The 25,727-nt window shown below is 38.8% G+C and overlaps 1 protein-coding gene across 1 annotated transcript in view; it reads left to right on the top strand.

The window, feature by feature from the left end:
* SLC24A3 (solute carrier family 24 member 3) overlaps nt 1–25,727 on the top strand; it is a 428,724-nt gene that overhangs the window by 79,835 nt on the left and 323,162 nt on the right. The window contains exon 2 of the mRNA XM_073672470.1: nt 6,597–6,749. Coding sequence (XP_073528571.1) covers nt 6,597–6,749 — 153 coding nt within the window. The remainder of the gene's footprint in view (nt 1–6,596; nt 6,750–25,727) is intronic.

The following is a 25,727-nucleotide window of genomic DNA, read 5'->3' as shown; positions in this document are numbered from 1 at the left end:
TGCTTGTTTTTGGTTTTTCTCTGTCTAGTGGCCTTATGTGAACATGCATTTACATTTTGCATGCACATCAATTTACGTATCAGTTCAGACTCCCAGGTTTTTTTCTAAAATAATATAACTTTAATCTGAATAAATAAAAAAAATGGAGTCATTTTTAAGAAATAAATTTGAAATTTAAATTTCTGTGTTTGTGACAACTGATTACAAATGATTTACCCCTGAACCTTAATCGGTGAACCTTTGCTGTTTGTATTATGAGAGTCTCCCTTATAACTAATAGTACCATATTACATTGAGAATATTGAGTACTTTTTCAAATGTGAGGAAATTGGATTAAGGCTTAGCCAAGAATGCATATGTACTTCCAATATTAAATGAATATAGTTATTGCTAGGAAATAAAGTTTCCCCACTTTATGCTAATAATAATTTCTGAAGAGTTTTCAGATTGCTTTTCATCATGATTATTCATTATAAATATGAGAACATATTTTCTGATTGAAAAACATATCAGAATAGTAATTGCGCAGACACTGATTATTATTCATTTCACAAGTCTCAATATCTTTCAAATGACATTAGTGTCTTGATGAACCATCTTCCCAGAAGTGTGAATGAAGGCTTACTCCATAACTTACATTTATGCTTAAAGTCATAATTATCATTTTGGTCCTGGAGGCCTAAGCCCCTTCGTTAGGGAATTCATCTAAGTACAATATAATTACTTTATGCTGTTGAAGCAATAATATATTGTGCTGTAAGGAGTCTTGTGTGAAAAAAACACTTTCTAGCTTGTAGGCCCTAACTGTGAAGGTTAGTAATTAAAAGATGCACTTTTGTAGAGATTGTCGATTCTGCTGGGATTAACAGAAAAACAGCTTTCCTATGACTCTACTGATGCAAAGTTAGTATCACCAATGAAAAAGGAGTTACAACACAATTAGTATAGTGAAAGCTAAATCTTTATTAAATATTATTAAAAACAACAATGCATAAGATTATAATACAATTATATATGTAACATCCCTTTAAGCTACCTCCATGGGCAGGGTGTCTGGTAGTTCTCACCTCAATATGGTGCAGTGCCTCCACCCAAATCTTGATGGGGGCTCTAGGGGTATGTAGCAAAGTCTTCCTCTTATGCTAGGTGTTGACTCAGGAATCACTTGTCCATGATCCATATACACTCACAAGAGATGAGGTTAAAACAACCCAACAGGTTAATTGAGCATGGGTTAAATGGTGTAAATGGAACACGGAACAGTAAAAAAAATAATATCACACAAACACCACAGATATGTGACACTCTTGGAGGTACAGAATGTGCTGTACAGCAGGCCTGGATACTGTGATAGCACAGGGAAAACCCTGGCGAGTAAAACAGTATACCTATATGAATATGAATTCCTTTGCATCATAGCAAGTAACACAGTCCAATGATAGGACCCAGTTCCTGTGGATGTTGTACATACTGGAACTGTTGGTACACTTTCCCCTCAAAAAAAGTTTTCTTATAGATTCCTTAGTAGGGGGATCACTAGTCTCAGCAGGATGTACTCACTCTGTGATGCAGCAACTCTTTCTCTGGGATAGACCAGGCGTCGTTGGACATCTCTTGGTAACCTGGCTGGTCTGCAGACGTGGTTCAGCTCCAGGATTGTCTCCTCCCCTCACACACTGAGCTGCTGGGCTGTCAGTACTCACTCTGTGCCTCTGTTCTCTGCTCTCCAATGTAAGGCTCTCATCAATCTGTAATTGAGGAGTACACACTTGTCCTCATGCCCAGCTAGCTTATCCCTTCTATTTCAACTTTCTCAGCCAATCAGTCTCTTCCTCTGCTACTCCTCCTCTTTCAGGATGTAAAGAGGAGTAAAGGATGCTGGGTGTTGTAGTCCAGAGCAGTACAGCAAATTCTAACTTTTACTTGGTCTGAGCTGGTGTCTGCTTACAGGTCCCATCTCAAAACACACCAGAAATGGCAATGAATGTCCATTCAACCATTCACTTCCTAAGGCAGGTCACTGTGAGTGTATGCAAATTGTCTCTTCAGAGAAGAAGAGGACTTGAACTCTGACCCTTTAACGAGCCTTGCCACATGACTTAGGAAAAAAGCTAAACCAGAATCTCAGTTTGCAGACACGTGTTTCTAGGCATTGCCTGTCCTCAGTGCAAAGCATTAGATCTGATTTTGGTGTATGAGAAGCCTCTGTCTGGAGTCTATGGGATAACGTTTCTTTTTGCGAAGAGTGATGTGCCTGAGCGCACAGACAGGACCTGAAAGCAGAGACCTGCAGGATCACAGGAACAGGAGCTGCGAGGGTTTAGAGAGGGGTCTGCTGGATGATCCTGTAACTGATTTTCATCTGTGTATGGTCTATGGATTATGCTACATAAGCAACATGAAAAATAACATTGTAAATATTGTTAGGGAGATTAATGCAAAATTTTCTGCTTCAATTATAGAGCCATGTGGGATCTACTACCATGAATATTTATATTATATTAATAAACTTTCATTCACAAACAGAGCTAGTTGTATTTTCTTTCTATGCATTCCTATATAACAGTTTCAGAGCTATATAACTGTTTCCCGCATCAGTGGAAAAAGAGCCTAAGGAACAAATGCTATCTGTCCTGATCAAACATTAGTCATAGGTAGAGATTTGTCCAATTTTCATAAGCAGCTCACGAGACCTATGTAAGGCTGGAGATACAGTCTGAGCACTAACGTAGATGTAGTCATCCTGGTAAAAACCCTACATTTTGACATAATAAGTTTGCACAAACCCTAAAATAAAAAAGATTAAAACTGTATTTTGTAGTAGAAATGATAGAATATTTTGAAATTCAAGTTCACCAGCTTCCGCAAATTTTTCCATAAAATTAAATTCAGGAAATTAATTTGCCACAAATCGCAGATACTTAAAATTACCCTTCAGGTGTATGACACAGAGGTCTCCTACGACTGTATTCAATTCCTTTCAAGCTGTTTAACACAAGCACAGCCTTAGATAAATGGATGGTAACCTTTCTTCACTGTTGTTTTGCACAAACACTAGTATCCTTACAGTATATTCAGATTTTTGGGGGGTTTTTTTCTCCATATTTCTATTGTTAAAGAAGCCTCCCATCAAAGGTTTTATCCTCTTAATATATTGCAGTCATCATATTATATAGCACTGCATGCTTACAATTGCTCATTTTGCCTTTCTACCTGGCTAATTCTTCTCTTTTTTCTGCTCAATGTAAAAACAGGACGTCTATTGTCCCTGCATTTATCATTCCCCCTTTTCAACTCCTGACCCAGCTGCTCTGCTTCTCCCCCTACCAGGGACTTTTGCAATGACTTATGACTCATACAGGGAAAATTGACCTCATGTTTCTACATAGAGCATAGAAGGATTCAGCTAGTCAGTTTTTAATCACGTGATATCACAGACCTAATGAAAAACAGAAGAATTAGCTGGGTAGAAGAGCAAAATTAGCAATTATAAGTACACAGTGCTATATAATATGAGTGCAATATATGAAGAAGATAACATTTTTTATGAGAGTGTTTCTTTAAGCTGTGATATCCTTTCTCTAAATAGATTCAACTCAAAATCATTGTTGCACTGTGTTCCCTGCTTTGACTTTTATACAGGCTATGACAGGCTGTTTTATACTATGTAATTTGACACTTGCAAGATATGATTGGGTAGCCTGCCTAGTCATATCTGAGATCATGTGAACCTTCACTGATTAATGCAATCTTCTGTATAAAATAGTGGTGGGCATTTTTGGCAATTCACTTTAAGAGAATTGCAAATTATTCAAATTCTGCAGCTCCCTAAAGAGTTTCCTAAAATTCTACATGTATTCGATTTGCATCAAGTCGATTTGCTCATCTTTATTTTGTAGTATTTGACAGTGAATGGCATTTTGATTTGGAAAACTATTAAGCTTTATCTTAAGGGCATCAGAATTATTTCTACACTTTAATACACTATGTTTCGTTTATCCCAGTTGTTCCTTGCGGATCTGTGAATCAGATGTTTAGTCTACACTGTCTCACGGAGGAGACCTTTGTATTTAGAGGAAAATTATCTTCTAAATATTAGCTGGGAGTTTTAGCCTAAGGTCTCTTATTTTGCCAACCTATACTTAATGGTGATAAATAAAGAAAAATGAAAGATGAAAATATAAAAATGACCCAAATAATCAAGAATACTTTTAGAATGATAAATTAAGAAAAAGGGAGTTTTGAAGAATATTCAAAGACTTCAGCTCTTGACTGACAAACATCTCTTTCACAGTCTTATACAAGGGTTTATTTACTAAAAAGACCGCCCAAGTGGTTGATGTGGGACTTTTGTAAGGTCTTCATTCAAGGATGATATCAATACAATCCAAACAATGATTTTTCTCTAAATTTACTGGAATATTAGAAAACAAGGAACTGGAAAATGTACTTAATACATTAAAATGGTATGAGACCAACACATTGTCCAAGGTGGTTAGGGATGTGATTGTGTCAAGTAGAATATGAAAGGTTAATATTTTATGATTGCTTAAAGCCTAACATCTAAGTATGTTAGTGGTTATGTTGAAGGCTTTCCATAATTAGGAAATGTGCACACAACACCGAATTATCCAAGAGAAAAATGCATTTGCTTGGTTATTTCCGGAATGCTTCTTGGGCATTTTTGTTCGTTGGTGTTTTTTGAGCCACCCCGCTCCCTACTATTGTAAAGTATAGAGAATCTTCAGAGGGAAAAATGCTTGAAGAATGGTCTGCTCATTTCTTTTAACCGCTTGAAACCTTTAAAAACATGAAAAGACGCTCAACAGATTGAAAATATGTACAGCAAGTTGTTTTTATATAGCAAGGCATATGTTCATTCTATTAAGGCGTTTTCTAGGTGCTTCTTCAGGTGTGTTTCAGAGTGGATCTGCCTGACAGTAATGTTGTGTGCACATACCCTTAGGCTAATATTCTTATATGTTGATATGAGAATGTCACATATTGATTTTACGGCTGACCTCATACATTGATAATATGGCTGATCTCATATGTTTATTGTAAGACTGTTCAGTCCCTAACTGCTTAAAGACTAAAGGCCCCGTCACACATAACGAGATCGCTAGCGAGATCGCTGATGAGTCACGGTTTGGTGACGCAATAGCGATCTCGCTAGCGATCTCGTTATGTCTGACAGGTAGCAACGATCAGGCCCCTGCTGTGAGATCGCTGATCGTTACAAAGCTTCCTGGACCATTCCTGGGTCGTTGCGCTCCCGCTGGGCAGTGTGCATCGCTGTATTTGACACCTTGTCAACGACCTCGCTAGTGATTCAGAACTGAGACACATTGAGGTGCATAAATTGGACTTTTCTGCGTTCATCGTCCCTGATTGGTGGTCGCTACTGCGTCCTTGTTTTTTCAGATCCTACCAGCGTTCTCCGGCTGTGACTCCACTTTGAACAAATCAGACATCTTTAGCGAAGTAGGTATTGTTTGGGGTCTCAAATGAGTTTCCATTTTTAATTCATTTATAGGACATCTACCAATTATCTGCTATCATTGCTCTTCAGGGAAGGAGGGAGGGCTTGGCTTCTATCTGTATATATATGCTTTTGCATGGGCAGATATTTTAGGGGTCTCATGCACACACACCCACACAGCACGTTTACCGCTTCAGAGTTTTTCATATGCCAATTAACATGAAGCTTAAATCAATAGACTGTTCTTTTGGCCTGTTGCACGCTTCAAAACTTTCTTCGTCGACGTGATGCAATTACGTACTGTCCGCCTGGCTTTGTGGACTCTGTGGACCGAGCCAATGGGGAAGTGGAGCTCGGTGAATAGAGTGCAAACGATCCTGCAATTGCAGGCCTTCAACCAGTGGGACATGGCAGAAACACCCATGATGCAAAGACCTGCCGCGACAACTGCTGCCAGTATTTTAACGGTCCTGGTGCCCCGTCACACATAACGAGATCGCTAACGAGATCGCTATTGAAGCCAAGCCCTCCCTCCCTGAAGAGCAACGATAGCAGATAATTGGTAGATGTCCTATAAATGAATTAAAAATGGAAACTCATTTGAGACCCCAAACAATACCTACTTCGCTAAAGATGTCTGATTTGTTCAAAGTAGAGTCACAGCCGGAGAACGCTGGTGTGATCTGAAAAAACAAGGACGCAGTAGCGACCACCAATCAGGGACGATGAACGCAGAAAAGTCCAATTTATGCACCTCAACGTGTCTCAGTTCTGAATCGCTAGCGAGGTCGTTGACAAGGTGTCAAATACAGCGATGCACACTGCCCAGCGGGAGCGCAACGACCCAGGAATGGTCCAGGAAGCTTTGTAACGATCAGCGATCTCACAGCAGGGGCCTGATCGTTGCTACCTGTCAGACATAACGAGATCGCTAGCGAGATCGCTATTGCGTCACCAAAACGTGACTCATCAGCGATCTCGCTAGCGATCTCGTTATGTGTGACGGGGCCTTAAGGCCATACCGAATACGAGATAAGAGAGGAGATTGAGTACAATAAGACTGAGTGATCTCTATAGACAATGCGATTAAGTGAGGTTTGTGTTCATGTTATAGGTATTGAAGAAAACAACTCTTTACATAGAAACCAGAGAAATGTATTAGACATCAATGCCAATAGTAATGGACGAGGACTGCTTTGGGCGGATGATGAAAATTTGACTGAAATTCAAGGTGAACACAGACATCGTAAGAACTGCACAGAACCAGGTAGGACTTTTCATTTTACCTTTGCTGTACTTTTCATAAATCTCTTCTATTAGGTGGTTTCTCTCCATCTTGTATCCATCTATATGTTTGACGAATATGTTCACCACTTTTTACTGTTTTATTTGGATATTAATTATTTACATTATATTGTGACATTGATTCAGATTTTTATTATGTTAATTGAAGAGGGTTTTTTTTTTCTAGGCTTTAATATTGATGACTTATTTTTAGGATCAATACCATTAATACCAGATTAGTAGAGGTCCAACTCCTGGCATCCCACCAATCAGCTGATTGAAAGGCTGCAGCACACCGGATCCTGCGCTACGCCATACACTGTGTGCACCACTGTCTCTTCAATCCACTGTTCTGTTAGGCGTAGGAAGTTAGAGCTCCACTGATTTGATATTGGTGACCATTCGTAAAGGAAAGGTCTTCAGTGTTAAAGTCCCACCACTTTAAGTAATGTAATTCTTATTATGAATTGAAAGCTTGTATGTGTGAACAGATTTCCCATATATGATGTCTGCACATTCGTTTCTGTGCATAGCATGACTTTAGATGATTGCTGAAATGTACTAAAACAATTCTGTATGTGGCAACTTTCACACAGTCAGTGTCGGCCTTTTTTTCTTGCAAATCATTCAGTCCAGAGTATGTCCATGCCAGCAGATAGAAGTTCACAGAGCTTAATTGGTTTGTGGTAAAAAAAAAAATGGCTGCAATACTTTTTCTTACCTGCAGGAGCGCTGCAGATATGGAAGAGAATAGTGATTGATTGTTTTTTAAAAGGAGTTCTTTTAAAATATATGGCTTCTTCACTTGCCTAATTAGCCAGCAGTCTGTATTGTGCTATTCTGAATATTGTTACATTGTTGAAATAACCTTAATTTTTCATAAATCTGTTACATTTTCCAAGCGTGAACCTTAGCTATAAGTTCTACTACATTTTCTCTAGTATTACATTTTTGCTAATTTTTATCCGTGTCTCCGTATTTGTTATAATTAAGGACAATGTGATAAGATGATCACATAAATTACCCGGTCCTACATTGAAAACTTTCTTGCTTCTATTTTGCTCGTTTTATCTTTATTCTTGCAAAATATAAAATAAATCATTCAGGACATGAGCAAATTCTAGTGTATCGAAAATAATGGGAACCAGCTGAGCAAAGTTGGTTTGCATAAAGATGTAAAAATATATTCTGGGCTGCAGACAAATATAGGATGTAAGACTGTATGGAATGCGCTATACAAGGTTTCGCTTTTCTGAGCATTGGCTGCAAAACCACAGAACAAATGCCAGTAAAAAAATCACTGGAATTGATAAACTGGCCGCAATTCATGTGTACGAACTTTGACTTAACTAATATATATGACGGTTCATTTACTTGTCAAACTTTACTTCACTCATTTTGCCATATTGAGGTTTTTTTATTATTAAATATTCCTGTTCCTGTTATGTAGAAGTTGTCGGATCCTGCAGTTGGTTATGGCATTAATTTGTATGACCATACAAACATGTTGTAGGTAAAACATGTATATTTTATTTTATATATTATGCACCGAAACTACATCTTTAATGCATTTATAGTCCTTTATTAACATCGTCTGTCCCAATTTTTGCAGCTGGATTTAATCCTGGCCAATGTAGTAAATTGCCAGTGATTCCTATTGAAGTTACATATGCAATATTATTCAAAGAATTATACAATTTATACTACAACTTACATGTATAGATAAAAGTTGCAAATAGTAATGATAGATAAAATATGGGTCCCTACGATTCGGCATTAGGCCACGGCCCCACTATCAGTATTTGGTCAGTATTTTTTCTCAGGAGTGAGAGCCAAAACCAGGAGTGGGTGATAAATGCAGAATTGGTGACTTGTTTCTATTATACCTTTTCTCTGATTGTTCCTCTCCTGGTTTTGGCTCCCACTCCTGAGAAACAATACTGACCGAATACTGACCAAATACTGATAGTAGGGCCATGGCCTTACAGGGAGGTAGGTGCTATGTGTGATGCCATATTCTGCCCAAAAGCTCAGATATCAACCTTTAATAAAACCAACCAATAAGTATCGACAATCACAAGCTCATTCACTGGTTACCAGTCTGAAATTAAATCTATCACATTGAACATGGCATCTGATATGCAGGCAAGCCTGTTGGTGAATAGGAGAACTGGCCAGATTGATGTGTAATTTTGTGGGAAAAGATTTATTGTAACTTATATTTTTATTAATTTAAATTCCCGCTCATACTATTCTTAGGAGTCCAGTGGGCGGGTCTCTAAATGATCAGCATTCTTGTTTAAAGGGGTTTTCCACTATTTTTTTTTTAGATTAAAAATGGGCCCTTGGGGGTATAAAAACAACAAATGACAGATACTTACCTGCAAGACCTCCACTCCACCTCTGTCTGTGTCTCCTGCCTGTCTTGGTTTTTTTTAAGAGGACATCATGGTACAGCTGCAGCCAGTTACAGGTCACAGTCTTCACATTTTATCAAAGCGGAAAAGAATGTTTTTTTATGGCTCATAAGGAATACGAAGGCTGCAGTAAACTAGTGGTCGTTGATTGGCTATAGTGCTCATATGAAAACCCAGCATGTAGAGAAAACGAGGAGACAAGAAAAAGACACAGGCAGTGAATTTAAATGAATTTACAAGTTAAAGGGAATCTGTCAGCAGGTTTTTGCTATTTAATCTGAGGTCAGCCTGAGCTAGGGGTTGAGACACTGATTTCAGCGATGTGTCACTTATTAGGCTGTGTGCTGTTGTTGGAATACAATGAGTGATTTATCAACATGAGATGATCACTACAGGACTAGCTGCCCCTATGCATCCTAGTCCAACCACACCCCCAGCACTGATTAGCATTATCTGTCAATTTACAATGTACACAGAAAGCTGTGGTGTGAGCGGGGTTAGCTTTCTGAGCACTGCTACATCTAAGAACTCTGATTGTATCATTACTGCTGCACCCAGTAAAGTAAGTGATACATTGTTGGATTCAGCTTCTCTTTTCCTACATTATGTTACTCTTAGATGATGTAACAAAAACTTGCTAACAGATTCTCTTTAAACTGAATTTATACCACATAACTATACAATATATAAATTTGCTCAGCTCATCCTGCTCTATAAGAGATAGGACTATTTGTACAACGTGACAGCTTCTGTTTTAATCTTTCCAGTAGAAATTGTCATCTTTCCCCTTGTACTGTTAAATAATGTACTTTAACACTTGCAGAAATCTTAATAAATATGGTCTAAAATGCATTGAATTGCAGAGACATTAGTTGTAAAGATCTGTAAACTCACATGATGTAAGCCCTGGGTGTGCCAAAACAAAGTCCACGTTGCTGGTATTTTTCATAACATTCCATTGTTCACAAGAGTGAAGTAACAAGACGCTATAGTTCAAGAAATATTGTGGACCCAGCTTTCAATATGTCAGTATTTCTGTAAAGGAATTTTCTCATGGAGACAGCCCCTTTTTTAATGTAAGCGAGCCCTGCAGTGAGTTGATTTGCTGGCAATACATTTCTCTTACAGTGAGCATTGAGGACACATTTAGTGTTCTATGTTGTCCATTGCAAAAATTGGCAGCTCATGAAATACATTAACCCCCTTCACGACCTTTGATGTCTAATTACATTTAAGGTTGTGTCCCCGACTTTGATGCGGGCTCCGACACTGAGCCTATATCTTTCCCCACCGTTTATGGCTGATTTAATCAGCCATCAAGTGCATTTAACAGCGGGTGGAGCATCGCTTTTAACCAGTTAAATCCTGCTCTCTCGTTGACAGCGAAATTTAACATGCGCTTGCCGGAAGCACATCACAAATCCATCCCATTCTCGCCCATCTCACATGATCATGGGGTGACGATGGGTTGTCATGACAGCCGGGGGTCTGCAGAAGATCCCCGTGCCTGTCTTTGTGAATCTCCTGTGAACGCCAACTCGTGGCAGGCGTTCATAGGAAGCCCTACAATGTATAGCACAGGCGATTAGAAGATCGCAGCTTCAAGTCTCCTTAGGAGACTATTGAAGTCAGTAAAAAGTGCGGCAAAAAAAGTTTAAAAAAAAATACAAAAGTTCAAATGACCCTTTTTGCCCCATTGAAAATAAAATAAAAAAAAAAATAGACATATTTGGTATCGCTGCTTTCAGAAATGTCCGATCTATCAAAATATAAAGTAAATTCATCAAATCGGCAAACGGCGTAATGAGAAAATAAATCAAGACGCCAGAATTATCTCTTCATGATTCAGAAAGAGAAGAAATTCGAACTGCACCTGACGAAACAGAGGAATGGAAGCATGTGACCCACAGAAGCCGGAGGATCGAGAGGCAGTCAGCACCCATACTGCTCAGGAACCAGTACCAGGCTCTCACGCAGGAGAACCATGAAGAAATACTGCAAAATAAGACTTTGCCAGCAATGAAGAACCTTGTAAGCCCTCAGAATCCTCCTGGATGGAGAAAGAAGAATGTTGTGAAGAAAAAACGGAGAGTGGTGGTCATGGGGGATTCCCTGTTAAGAGGAACAGAGGCCGCTATCTGCAGACCAGACATAACCTCAAGAGAAATGTGCTGTCTTCCAGGAGCAAAAATTAAAGATGTGTCTGACAGGATATCAAGACTCTTCAGACCTACAGATCACTACCCATTCCTGCTAATATATGTGGGGACAAATGACACCGCAAGAAAGGACCTGGAAACCATCTGCAGTGACTTTGAAGACTTAGGCAAGAAAGTGAAAGAATTGGGAGCGCAGGTGGTCTTCTCATCCATCCTCCCAGTGGATGGCCATGGAACAATGAGGTGGAATAAGATTCTACAGGTGAACAACTGGCTACGTCGATGGTGCCGTCAACAAGGATTTGGATTTCTGGATCACGGAATGAATTACCTATATGATGGACTACTTGCTAGAGATGGGGTGCACCTTACCAAGACTGGAAAACATGTATTTGGAAGTCGCCTTGCTACACTCATCAGAAGAGCTTTAAACTAGAACAATGTGGGAAGGGAAGCAAAAGGCCAGAAAAAGCCATACAGCTGACAAATACTATTGAGATCTCTGCTACTGGAAGTGGAAAGAAAGAACAAAGACAAAAAAATCTAAATAATAAAAATATGGGAGGAAGAGAAACCAATCACAAACTAAAATGTTTTTATACAAATGCACAAAGCATGGGCAACAAACAAGGAGAATTGGAACTACTAATGCAGGAAAAGGAATATGATGTCATTGGAATCACTGAAACTTGGTGGGACGATACACATGATTGGAATAAAAGGCTAAAAGGATACAACTTATTTGCAAGAAACAGAATTGATAAACGAGGAGGAGGTGTTGCATTGTATGTTAGAAAAGCGAATATCTGCACAGAGATTGAAGCTTCAGAGACTGGGAGTTCTGTGGAAACTGTTTGGGTAAGAATACAAGGAGAGAACAACGGAAAGGACACCATTGTAGGCATTTACTACAGGCCACCTGGGCAAGCTGAAGATATAGATGAACTCTTTATGCATCAAATGACCAAGTTCTCCAAAAAATATGACGTAGTGGTCATGGGAGATTTCAACTATCCAGACATTTGTTGGGAATCTCTCTCAAGTAAAACTAACAGGTCAAGCAAATTCTTATCCTCTCTTGCTGACAACTTTATCTTCCAAAAGGTAGGGGAGAAAACAAGGGGATCTGCTACTTTGGATCTAATCCTTATAAACAGGGAGGAAATGGTTGAGGAGGTAAAGGTGGCTGGGACCCTAGGAGGCAGCGATCATGCTATTATAGAATTTTGGATAACTAGAGGAGGAAGACATGTGAAGACTCAGACTTCAAGGTTAGATTTTAGAAAGGCAGATTTTAAGAGACTCAGAAAGAGAATAGGAGGGATCCAATGGCTGGATGTCCTTAAGGACAAAAATGTCCAGGAAGGATGGGAAATTTTTAAAAATGAGATTCTCAAAGCACAATCGTTAACAATCCCGAAAAGTAGGAAGAATGGGAAGCATTTAAGGAAACCAGGATGGATGAACACAGAACTTAAACACATGCTAAAAAGAAAGAAAGAAATGTTTATTAAATGGAAAGAGGGAGGCATATCTAAAGAAGATTATAATGCAGTCTGCAGATCCTGCAGGGCACGTATCAGGTTAGCTAAAGCTGACAATGAATTAAGGCTTGCAAGAGATGTCAAAAGCAATAAAAAAGGATTTTGGGGGTATGTCAAAAGTAAAAGAAAAGTCAAAGATGCTATAGGATTTTTACAGGATGAAAATGGAGAAATGGTAAGAGAGGATGTTGAGAAGGCCGAACTTTTTAATTCCTATTTTGCATCTGTTTTCTCTCAGAAAGAAAATGTAACATCAACTGATCTTCACTGTCCTTTTAAAGGAATAGAGGAATCCAAGTTATCTGTAAACAGAAAGATTGTGAGGGAATATTTAGCTAACATAAATGAGTTCAAGTCTCCAGGTCCAGATGAATTACACCCCAGAGTACTGAAGGAGATCGTAGAAGAAATTTTAGAACCACTCTCCATAATCTTTGAAAATTCTTGGAGAACAGGAGAAGTCCCAGAAGACTGGAGAAGAGCAAATGTTGTTCCTATCTTCAAAAAGGGGAAGAAGGTGGACCCAGGGAACTATAGGCCGGTGAGTCTGACTTCTATACCAGGAAAGATCTTTGAACAAATTATTAAACAACATGTATGTAAGTACATGGATAAGAATGAAGTGATTAACCAGAGTCAGCATGGGTTTGTAACTAACAAGTCATGTCAGACTAACTTAATTTCCTTCTATGACAGAATCACTGACTGGGTGGATCAGGGAAATGCTGTAGATATAGTATATCTTGACTTCAGCAAAGCATTTGACAAAGTATCTCACACCATCCTTATTGAAAAAATGACCAAGTATGCAATGGACCAGGCAACTGTTAGGTGGATTCATAACTGGCTTAGTGATCGGACTCAAAGGGTGGTTGTAAATGGCTTCACATCCAGCTGGATAAATGTCTCAAGTGGGGTACCACAGGGCTCCGTCCTGGGACCTGTATTGTTCAACATCTTTATCAATGATTTAGATGAAGGAATTGAGGGTAAACTGATTAAATTTGCTGATGACACAAAGCTAGGAGGGATAGCTAATACTAGAGAAGAGAGAGAGAGGATTCAAAAAGACCTAAATAAACTGGAGCAGTGGGCAGCAACCAACAGAATGGTTTTTAACAGGGAAAAATGCAAAGTACTACATCTGGGCAATAAAAATGAAAAAAGCATATACAGAATGGGAGGAATAGAGCTAAGCAACAGTACATGTGAAAAAGACTTAGGTATACTAATAGATCATAGACTGAACATGAGTCAACAGTGTGATGCAGCAGCAAAAAAGGCAAATACAATTCTGGGATGTATTAACAGAAGCATACAGTCTAGATCACGTGAAGTCATTATCGGTCTTTACTCCTCTTTGGTCAGACCTCATCTGGAATACTGTGTACAGTTTTGGGCACCACATTTTAAAAAAGACATAGACAAACTGGAGCAAGTTCAGAGAAGAGCGACCAGAATGGTGACTGGTCTGCAAACCATGTCCTATGAGGAACGGTTGCAGGATTTGGGAATGTTTAGCTTGCAAAAAAGAAGACTGAGAGGAGACTTAATAGCTGTCTACAAATATGTCAAGGGCTGTCACATTGTAGAAGGATCATCTTTATTCTCATTTGCACAAGGAAAGACTAGAAGCAATGGGATGAAACTAAATGGGAGGAGACACAGATTAGATATTAGAAAAAACTTTTTGACAGTTAGGGTGATTAATGAGTGGAACAGGCTGCCACGAGAGGTGGTGAGTTCCCCTTCAATGGACGTCTTCAAACAGAGGCTGGACAGACATCTGTCTGAGATGATCTAGTGAATCCTGCTTTGAGCAGGGGGTTGGACCAGATGACCCAGGAGGTCCCTTCCAACTCTACCATTCTATGATTCTATGATTCTATGAATTATGTTTTTTTTAAGCGCCTCTACATTGCAATAAAATGCAACCACAACATTGTATCTATCCCCAAATGGTATCCATAACAAATGGCAGCTCAGGTCGCAAAAAATAAGTTTTGCATGGTTTTCAGAACTTAAATTAAAAACTCTATACATGTTTGGTATCTGCGTACTCATACTGACCTTGGGAATCATACTCCCAGATCAGCTTTACCATATAGTGAACATGGTAAATAAAAAATAATTGTGGAATTGCACTTTTTTTTAGCAATTTCGCAGCACTTGGAATTTTTTTCCCATTTTTCAGTACACTGTATGGTAAAATCAATGGTGTCATTCAAAAGGACAACTCATTTTGCAAAAAACACGCCATCATACAGCTTTATTGATGGAAAAATAAAAAGTTATGGCTCTTGGAAGAAGGGGAGAAAGAAACGAAAGTACAATAAGGGAAAATTGCAATGTCATGACGGGGTTAACACCTTGAGTCCACCAGAGAGAGAGCTTATCTATATTATTGACTAAAGTCATCCGAACCCCCAAATAACACTTGTGGATAGGGGTAGTGTGATGACCAAGAAATATTTCTACAAATATGGTTAATGTTTTAGAAGGATTCAGTCTTTATATATGGGTTATACTCCTGATTATACATTATACTTGTATTTCTGCATCTCCTCCTTCATGTTTTATGTTTAAAACTCCATTAATTTTCATAATGATGATGCTCTCCTGCAATAGATGTATTTAACTTCCTTGTATAAATGGAAATTGTACCATCTGATGTCTCCTCTTTAATAAGGCTTTATCACAGAAGAATTAGCATTGGGTTACTTCCTGATTTGACATAATACAGAACATCTATAAAAACAAAATGTAATTTGTTATTCTTACTAATCTTATTAATAGATGTATACTGTAGCATTCAGAAATATTTACTTACACCCACACAAAATATTTCAGGAGATATGATACGACTCAGATAAGTGGGTGTAAGATTAAAGAGAACAGGTGAAGGATGTGGACATGATGAGACTGATCTGGTCAAGTGGGCACTAAGAAACATGATGAGACTGATCTGGTCAACTGGGCAGTAGGAGACATGATGAGACTGATCTGGTCAAGTGGGCAGTAGGAGACATGAAAGAGACTGATCTGGTAAAGTGGGCAGTAGGAGACATGATGAGGCTGATCCGGTCAAGTAGGCAGTAGGAGACATGATGAGGCTGATCTGGTCAAGTGGGCAGTAGGAGACATGATGAGACTGATCTGGTAAAGTGGGCACTAGGAGACATGATGAGGCTGATCTGATGGGCACTAGGAAACATGATGAGGCTGATCTGGTCAAGTGGGCAGTAGGAGACATGATGAGACTGATCTGGTCAAGTGGGCAGTAGGGGACATGATGATGCTAATCTGGTCAAGTGGGCACTAAGAGACATGATGAGGCTGGTCAGGTCAAGTGGTCAATAGGAGACATGATGAGGCTGATCTGGTCAAGTGGGCAGAAGGAGACATGATGAGGCTGATCTGGTCAAGTGGGCAGTAGGAGACATGGTGAGGCTGATCTGGTCAATTGGGCACTAGGAGACATGATGAGGCTGATCTCTGATGGGCACTAGAAAACATGATGAGGCTGATCTGGTCAAGTGGGCACTAGGAGACATGATGAGGCTGATCTGGTCAAGTGGGCACTATTAGACAGGATGAGGCTGATCTGGTCAAGTGGGCACTAGGAGACTTCATATTAAAGATCTGCTAAGTGGCAGAAGATGTGAAAATCCAGCTCTAGACAGGTAGGCCTGTGGAAACATGGTGAGTGTCTGATTAGGCTCCGTTCACACGTATGGACATTCCATTTGTTTCCATATTATTAGAAGACAAACATTATAAGTGATCCATTACATCAGCTATGCACACAGAAACAGAAGAGTTTGTCTGGGTCCCATTTTTTTAGAACAGATGAAACAGTTTTGCAGGCATGACTTTTTTTTGTTCTACAAAACGGACACCAAACATAACTCATAGTAATCAATGGGACCCCATTGCTTGAATTAGCATAACTGATGCAACAGGTCTTCTCTGAAAACCTCCTGAAAAACTACTAAAAAAAACCTTCTTATTCATTTCTATGTAAAAAAAATCTTGCTTTTCATATGTTCAGGGTTTTGAGAGTCCTTTATCCACATCAGGTTTCCAAAAACACCAAGCATGAAAGGGAACATGTCACCAGTTTTTTCCCATATAAAGTAGGGCCAGCACCTGTAAACCCTATGTGACAGCATTCTAGAATGCTGTACATGTCTCCAATGCGCTGTGCATAACACAAAAAATAGATTTCATTATACTCCCCTATGGGGGGGTCCGGTCCGATGGGCATTGCTGTTTTTGATCTGGCGCTTCCTCTCTTCTTGCTTTGTCATCCACAGTGTCCTCGGCATCACACTTCTCTGCCCTGCCAAGGGCAGAACAAAGTATTGTAATGCGCATGCATCGGCAGCCATTGTCCTTTACCGGCGCATGCGCATTACAGTACTTTACTCTGCCCTCCGCATGGCAGAGAGAAGTACACTTGCGCAGGAGCGCAATGCCGAGGACACTGTATCGATGACATAGAACACGTCATCCACACGAAGCAAGAAGATTAAGAATAGCAATGTCCATCGAACTGGACCGCCCCGTAGGTGAGTTTAAGCTATTTTTTGTTTAATGGAGAGTGCATTGGGGACATATATTACATTATAGCATGCTGTAACAGAGGGCTTAAAGGTGCTGGCTCTACTTTATATGCGAAAAACCTGGTGACAGGTCCCCTTTAAAAGAAAAGCGCAAACGATTCTTCAGGCACTTTCAACTTGAAGGATGCTCAATACCAGACTTCTGGCATAAAACACTTTAAAGAGTCACAAAATGTTTACGCAAAGTGAAGTTGCGCAAAAACTTAAAAACGTTTGCCACTTTGGCTGGAGCTGTAGTGGGACGGGGCAAGGCTAAGACCGCCAGTCTAATGCATGAAAATTTACGCTACTTTGGTGCCGTAAGTTTTTCTATAAACGTACTCCAGTCCCCTACTGGGGTACATTTCTGGCAGGAGGCACATAGCACTTGTAAGAAGTGCCTAATTCATGAAGTGGTATGTGCCTTTTAACGAATTAGGTGCATCTTACTCAACATTCATAAAATTTTATTAAAACTGGTGTGTACAATGCGAGTCATAATGAATCGGGCCCTTCCAGAGAAAAGGAGTGAATCCGGAAAGGTGTTTTGCTTGAAAAACTTACATTTTTGACGGCTTAAAAAACATTATGTGCACATACCTTTAGAGGTGTTCTCAGAGAGGTGCTGGAGGGTGACTCATTGGGTGTGTACATGTCCATAATAAAGCTGCCACACCTGGACCATGGATGTAATGTTGTCGTGTCCATGAGTAATGTATAACAGTATATTACAATAGCAGCAATGTGAATGACATTCTTCCAAATCTCATCCACACACTGCTGAAAAAAAATTGCAGTAGAAATTTACCTGCAGTACAGATTTGAAATCCACAGCATGTCAATTTATACTGTGAATTTTCACTGCGGATTTCACCCTTTGCAATGCACAGCCTAAACTCATTAAAAAGTCGGCATCAAAATCAGTGACAAATCAGCAGATTTTGATGTCGATTTACAGAGGATCAGCAGCAAAGTCCGCAGCAGAAAAAATTGATCCTAAGGCTATGATCTCAAATGGCGGAAAACTCTAACTGCAGATTTGGCTTCCAATGTTGTGTATTTACGCTACATGTGATTGTGATCTTGAAAACCCTTTTACTCTAAATTTCTGCAGATTTGTGGTACATAAACCGCAGCGAATCTTGAACATCTGAACATAGTCTTATTTTCATAGTTACTATTAGACTAAGACATTAATCATCATTCTAGAAATGTAAAACTGTAGGTCATATTACTTAATTTCTGTTTGGATACATTTCATAAATTTAAATTAATAATTTATGGTCTTACATATGTGTGATAAAGACAAAATATAAAAAGTTACAGCCATGAGTGGACAGTAGTTTTACTACAAATTCTTTATAGTTTCCAGTTAGTCATGAATACACTATAAATTTACTTATGAAATACTCAAACAAGCGCACAGCAGTTTATTCCTCTCACTGCGCAGACTAAATCCTGATCAAACCAGGTCTCCTTTTGGTGTTTTGGCTCTTGCCTGCTATTGTTTATAAGCCAACTTGTGCCCTGAAGACTTTCAGATAAATGAAATTTATACAGTATATATGGTAACAGGAGGTCTATTGAAATCATAATATGTTCCTTCTCCATTTCTCTCCCTATTGCCAAACAACTGAATTCTTTATTATATGGGATGGATGCCTTCCAGCCTCAGCCTCAGTCTTTTTAACATGGTGCCAGGGCATTGATAGCCATTTTGGCATTCAGATGATTAATCGTTTAAAGTAACTTTATTCCAGCTACAGTCAGAATTCATGCAAATATTTTTTTATGGCAGTCTTGGCAGTGGCCATCTGTGGGGTTACCATCTAGGTGTAATGTAACATATTTGAGTTATGTGCAAGTAAGTCACATGGCATCATATATAGTGCTATGTGATTAAGACTACATCACTTTTTTTATTTTTTTTTCGTCATTTTGCTTACTTTCCACACTTTGTTTGTCAAATACAAGTTTCCAAGCTGTTATGTTTACAGAAAGGGGACCTGTCTCTTTAAAAAATGATTTAAATACCTTCTAAAAGAAATACCTGAGCTCCCCTGATTCTGATTCACATTTATTATTTTTAGACAGCACTATGTGAAATCTCTGCTTGTAGTGCAGGGATTATAAACTCAAACACACAGAGGGCCAAAACTAAAAATTTGGACAAAGTTGCGGGCCAACCTGTCAACAGTATAATGGCCTACATAGTCCCCAATACAGAATAATGGCCCCACAAAGTCCTCCATACAGCATTATGGGCATCATATAGTCCTCCTTACAGAATAATGGGCCCCACATAGTCCTCCATACAGAATAATGGGCCTCATACAGTTAGGTCCATATATATTTGGACAGAGACAACATTTTTCTAATTTTGGTTCTAGACATTACCACAATGAATCTACCACTGTAGATTTTGCCACTCCTAATATTGTAGCAATTTCTCAGATGGGTTTTTTCTGTTTTTGCAGCTTAAGGATGGCTTGTTTCACCTGCATGGAGAGCTCATTTGACCTCATGTTTACTTCACACCAAAACATTCCAAATGCAAGCACCACACCTCAAATCAACTCCAGGCCTTTTATCTGCTTAATTGAGAATGACATAACAAAGGGATGGCCCACACCTGTCCATGAAATAGCCTTGGAGTCAATTGTCCAATTACTTTTGGTCCCTTTAAAAACAGGGTGGCACATGTTAAGGAGCTGAAACTCCTAAACCCTTCATCCAATTTTAATGTGGATACCCTCAAATGAAAGCTGAAAGTCTGAACTTCAACTGCATCTGAATTGTTTTGTTTAAAATTCATTGTGGTAATGTCTAGAGCCAAAATTAGAAAAATGTTGTCTCTGTCCAAATATATGTGGACCTAACTGTATATTCCTCCATACAGTATAATAAGCACCACATAGTCCTCCATACAGTATAATGGGCCCCATATAGTTCTCCATACAGAATAATGGGCCCCACATAGTCCTTCATACAGAATAATGGCCCCACATAGTGGTGGTGGTTCTGGTATCGCAGGCCAAATATAACCAACCACCCTGCAGGCCAGATTTGGCCCACGGGACTGAGTTTGACACGTGTGTCCTAGTGCAACTGGGTGTTCCTTCAGAGTTTTCCCAGGAAGTGTGCCCTTTCACCCCTCCCTCCCAGATGCTGCCAATCACAGCTTGGTGGTTGATCAAGTAGTCTCAGATGCTGCCGAGCTGTGATTGGCAGAGTCTACGATAGAGGAATGAAAAGGTACACTCTTCGCAAAGACTCTGAAGAAATACCCAGTTGGTCTACAAGCACAGATTTTACATAGTGCTCTCCAAAAGCAGCAAATTTGAATATCTCGACAAGGCAGTAAAGCAAGGCAGGTCTTTAACAAAGAAAACATGCAAAAATCTACAAGTTGCAAAGCTGCACAGTTGCCAAAGTGGCACCACGTTTTCTGATATCAATGTCTGCTCTATCGCTTACGTTTGGAAGGTATGACTTCAGTCAATAGCTGAAGAGCAGGAAGTGATATCAGATATGGGGGCTTCATTGTGTCAGTTTGTTCTACACAGCCAAGAAAATGAAAGCATTTTTTATTAAGAACTTATAATATAAAAAGCACCATGAGAATTTGTATTGGAGACAACAAAGTTAGATAATTAACTGCGGTGATATGTTGATTGATCCTAGTAATTCCTTTTTCTAATTCTGAAATATTTCAGAATTTCACTTTTAAGGGGTTTTTGAAATTTAAAGAAGAAACAATATGGCAGTCTGTTGGATGAATTAAACTTTGAAAAGAACATAGCTATATATGTCTTCAGAATGAAGGTTCTGAAAATGAGGATCCTAGATGTGAGGATCATAGATGTGCAGCCAGAGCTAATGTTGTGATTTCATATTTCTTACCAAATACCCTATTAATGTTGGAATCCATTTGGGTTATTTTAAACTATTATCTTCTTTATGTTTGTAAAGTTATCAGTCCAAAATAATCACAGTCATGAGCACCACTTCTCCTTATCCCATGCCCCAGGGAGGCCTTCTGCCAAACCTCATGTTGATCCAAGAAGGTAATAACAATATATGCCCTATTAGATTCAGAAGGACCTTGAGTAACCATGGTGTTACATTTCTTTGGTGTTTGAGAATGCAATGATATTAGAAAACATTTCATATTGTCTCAATCAGTTATATGGGTGGGAAATCACATCCAGGATTATTTTCACAGGACAAGTATAGGTGGGGAATGTACGATGTTCAGAATTTTATTAAAGAGCGTGAAGCGGTCATTGTCTTAGACGGGACTTTCTGCAAAATTATTGTAAAGTAAAATGGAACCAAATTCTAAAAACTTGAGATTATTTAGTAGCTCTGTTGGGGCTTAAATTTGCAGCCCTGAAAAACTGGTTTTGGCCGTATCCACCGATAGGGCCATTGACTTTAATGAAACAGACAAAATAACTTTGTGCTCTGTCGCACATCATTTTAGGCAGTATCAACCTACTTGAAGCGGGCACCAAAACATGGTCAAAGATTTTTTTTTAGATACATTTTTTAAAATAAAATCTTTAATCTTGTTAGTTCACATGGGCTACTGCTCCAATTTCCTTTAGTTTAGTTTCCAGTTTTGATAAATCTCCCTGTGCTGAAGAATATGTTGGTGCTTTACAAATAACACAAAATGACTTAATGATTCCTCACTGTATGCAAGTTATATCTGATCAATTGTGGTGTGGATAAAATGAGAAAACTTGTTCCAGTTGCCTCAGCAAAAATGGTCTTTACAAAAGAATATTTTTTTCTAAAATAACAATTTTCTGCAAAGGAAAATATAATAGCTGCCATTAATGTGCACACAACCAGTTTAAATGTATTTGGTAGTAGAAATGATAAAGCTTTTCAGTTGCTGCTTCTCACTGTACCATGGCTGGGCACATTGCTTCAGCTCTAAAAAGCTTAATTCAATGGAACTAGAGATTTAAAAATGGATTGCAAAAATTGATAAAAATGAAATACAGTTCCACTGATTATGACACTGTATATGAGAAAATAGGAAACTCAACTTTAAGAAAATAAATAAGGTACTTTTTTTAAAAAAAATAGCCTTCGGTGAAGTCATTTAACAGCAATAGAGTGCTTACCGAGTAAAGGACATAGTAGTAAAAATGTATAGGATGTGGTTTAAACAGTACCCTTCCCTGCCTTGAGTGGGCAACCATTACAGCAATTCAAACTTTAGGGGCTTGTGCATACAACCATATTTTCAGTCCAAGTGCGATCTGACAAAACATGTTTGACAGTAGGGATGGTGCTTTCAGGGTGGTGCACAGTGTTAGTTTTCTGACAAACATAGCATTTTGCATTTAGCCCAAAATGTTCTACTTTCGTGGCCTGAGCACCTTCCTCCACATGCCAACGGGACATCTTGTGGCTTGCTTTCAAACTTTGTTTTCTTCTGCCACTTTTCCATAAAAGCCAGATTTGTTGATTATACGTCTTATAGTTGTCCTGTGGACAGATTCTCCCACCAGATCTCTTTAGCTCCTCCAGAGTGACCATTGGTCTCTTGACTGCCTCCTTAATTAGTGTTTTCCTTGCTTGGGATGTCGGTTTAGGTAGATGGTCATGTCTTGTTGGGTTTGCAGTTGTGCCATACTCCTTACATTTTCTGATGATTGATTGAACAGTGCTCCGTGAGATGTTCAGAGCTTGGGCTATCTTTTTATAACCTAACCCTGCTTTACTCTTCCCCACAACTTTATCCATGACTTATCTGGTGTGTTTCTTGGTTTTCTTGATACTGTTTGATCCCTAATATTCTCAAGCAAACCTCTGAGGCTTTTACAGAACAGCTGTAGTTATACTGAAAATAAATTACACACAGGTGGACTCAATTTACTAATTATGTAACGTCTGGAGGCAATTGGTCAATCAGGATTTTATTTAGGGACTACAGGCTACAGGGGGCTAAATACAAATGCAAGTCACAATTTTCGGATTTATATTTTTACATTTTTAAAATAATTAAAAAGCCATGTAACTTTTCCTTTCCAATTCACAAACTCTTGCTACTGTGTATTGGTATATCACATAAAATTCTACTAAAATACATTGAAGTGGGGGAAATGTGAGAAAATGTGGAAATGTTCATGGGGTATGAGTACGTTTTAAAGACACTGTATATATATATATATATATTATAGACAGCAGATATATATAGAGACATATATTCACATATACATGTATACATATATATGCCTAGCACCATGCTATGTTTTGTTTTATTACTTCCACCCATTGTAGACTTGGGGGTAATACCCTCATCTTTTGAAGTTCATATTTCAGGTCATTTACTTCAAACACCAAGCTCATAATATAATTTTCTTCACAGTGGACAATGTACTCAGATCACAGGAGAATAGATTGAATTCCTCAAAGTTAAGTTGTATATGCAAGAAATGTAATATGGGTTTAATTGAACACATCTGCAAATGGTGTTCTCTCCGACTTATTCAGGATGCACACCAGATGTCTGTTTTAACATTTGGTAGAGGACCAGGATGCTGTTGACATGATGATCACATGACATATTTCAGCATCATACATTGTATTCAGAAACAGGGGATTTTTCCTACATGGGAATACTTCATTCACTTTTTATTAAGACTGCACAAGTATTTTGTGACACTGTCCTATAGACCAGGGTTCCCCAACTCCAGTCCTCAAGGCCCACCAACAGGTCATGTTTTCAGGATTTCCTTAGTATTGCACAGGTGATGCAATTATCACCTGTGTAATACTAAGGAAATCCTGAAAACATGACCTGTTGGTGGGCCTTGAGGACTGGAGTTGGGGAACCCTGCTATAGACTCTATATTAAACATAGGGTTGCTTCTCGAAGGTTTTTTTGCAAGATTTTGTTACATCTTGTATATAATAATAATAACAATAATCTTTATTTTTATATAGCGCTAACATATACCACAGCGATTTACATATAGAATCATGGCTGTCCCCATGGAAGCTCACAATCTAAATTCCCTATCAGTATGTCTTTGGAGTGTGGGAGGAAACTGAAGAACCTGTAGGAAACCCACGCAAACATGGGGAGAACATACAAACTCCTGCAGATATTGTCCTTGGTGGGATTTGAACCCAGGACCCCTGCGCTGCAAGGCTGCAGTGCTAACCACTGAGCCACTGTGCTGCCCATATAAGCCAGTAATTGGCAGAGCAGGCATTCCCTGTCATCTCCAATGTATGAAGACTAGTAAGTAGAGACAAACTGGGCTTGGGAACGTACCAGAACAGGGAATCGGTGAAGGTAAGTATTACTTCTTTTATTTATTTTCTAAACCAGTCTGAGCTCTTTAAAAATATATTAATATTCTGTATCCACTGGAAAACTGTGAAGTGGGACACTGATTCTATATAACTTCTGAATGCATACTACACCATAATCTGTACCGGTATCTGTACCGGTATAATCATAAAAACATAGTAGAAAGAATAATAAAAACAGAAAGGGCAAAAAATAACCTCCGAAAAAGAGGAGGTGACACAGCACAGAATATGCTTAGCTACATTTAAATAGATAGATAGAATTTCAACTAATATAGGCACAAACAAAAGTATAGCAACGTTTTGTCACCACTGTAGTATAGAGTTACCTGTCCAAAAGCAGTGCCATATATATATATATATATATATATATATAGATACATACAGTACAGACCAAAAGTTTGGACACTCGTTTTTCTTTACTTAGCTGCTTTTTTCTTGCCATAATACAAATTCTAACAGTCTATTCAGTAGGACTATCAGCTGTGTATCCACCAGGCTTCTGCACAACACAACTGATGGTCCCAACCCCATTTATAAGGCAAGAAATCCCACTTATTAAACCTGACAGGGCACACCTGTGGCGTGAAAACCATTTCCGGTGACTACCTCTTGAAGCTCATCAAGAGAATGCCAAGAGTGTGCAAAGCAGTCATCAAAGCAAAAGGTGGCTACTTTGAAGAACCTAGAATATAAGACATATTTTCAGTTGTTTCACACTTTTTTGTTAAGTATATAATTCCACATGTGTTAATTCATAGTTTTGATGCCTTCGATGTGAATGTACAATTTTCATAGTCATGAAAATACAGAAAAATCTTTAAATGAGAAGGTGTGTCCAAACTTTTGGTCTGTAGTGTATATATATATGCCCATATAATAGCTATATATTACAGAGA

This window comes from Phyllobates terribilis, unplaced genomic scaffold (assembly GCF_046119375.1).
Source record: "Phyllobates terribilis strain yellow unplaced genomic scaffold, ASM4611937v1 Scaffold_3__8_contigs__length_932513732, whole genome shotgun sequence".
In the NCBI taxonomy this organism is placed as follows: domain Eukaryota; kingdom Metazoa; phylum Chordata; class Amphibia; order Anura; family Dendrobatidae; genus Phyllobates; species Phyllobates terribilis.
Note: the sequence above shows the minus strand (reverse complement) of the source record. Positions and strands in the feature narration are given on the sequence as shown.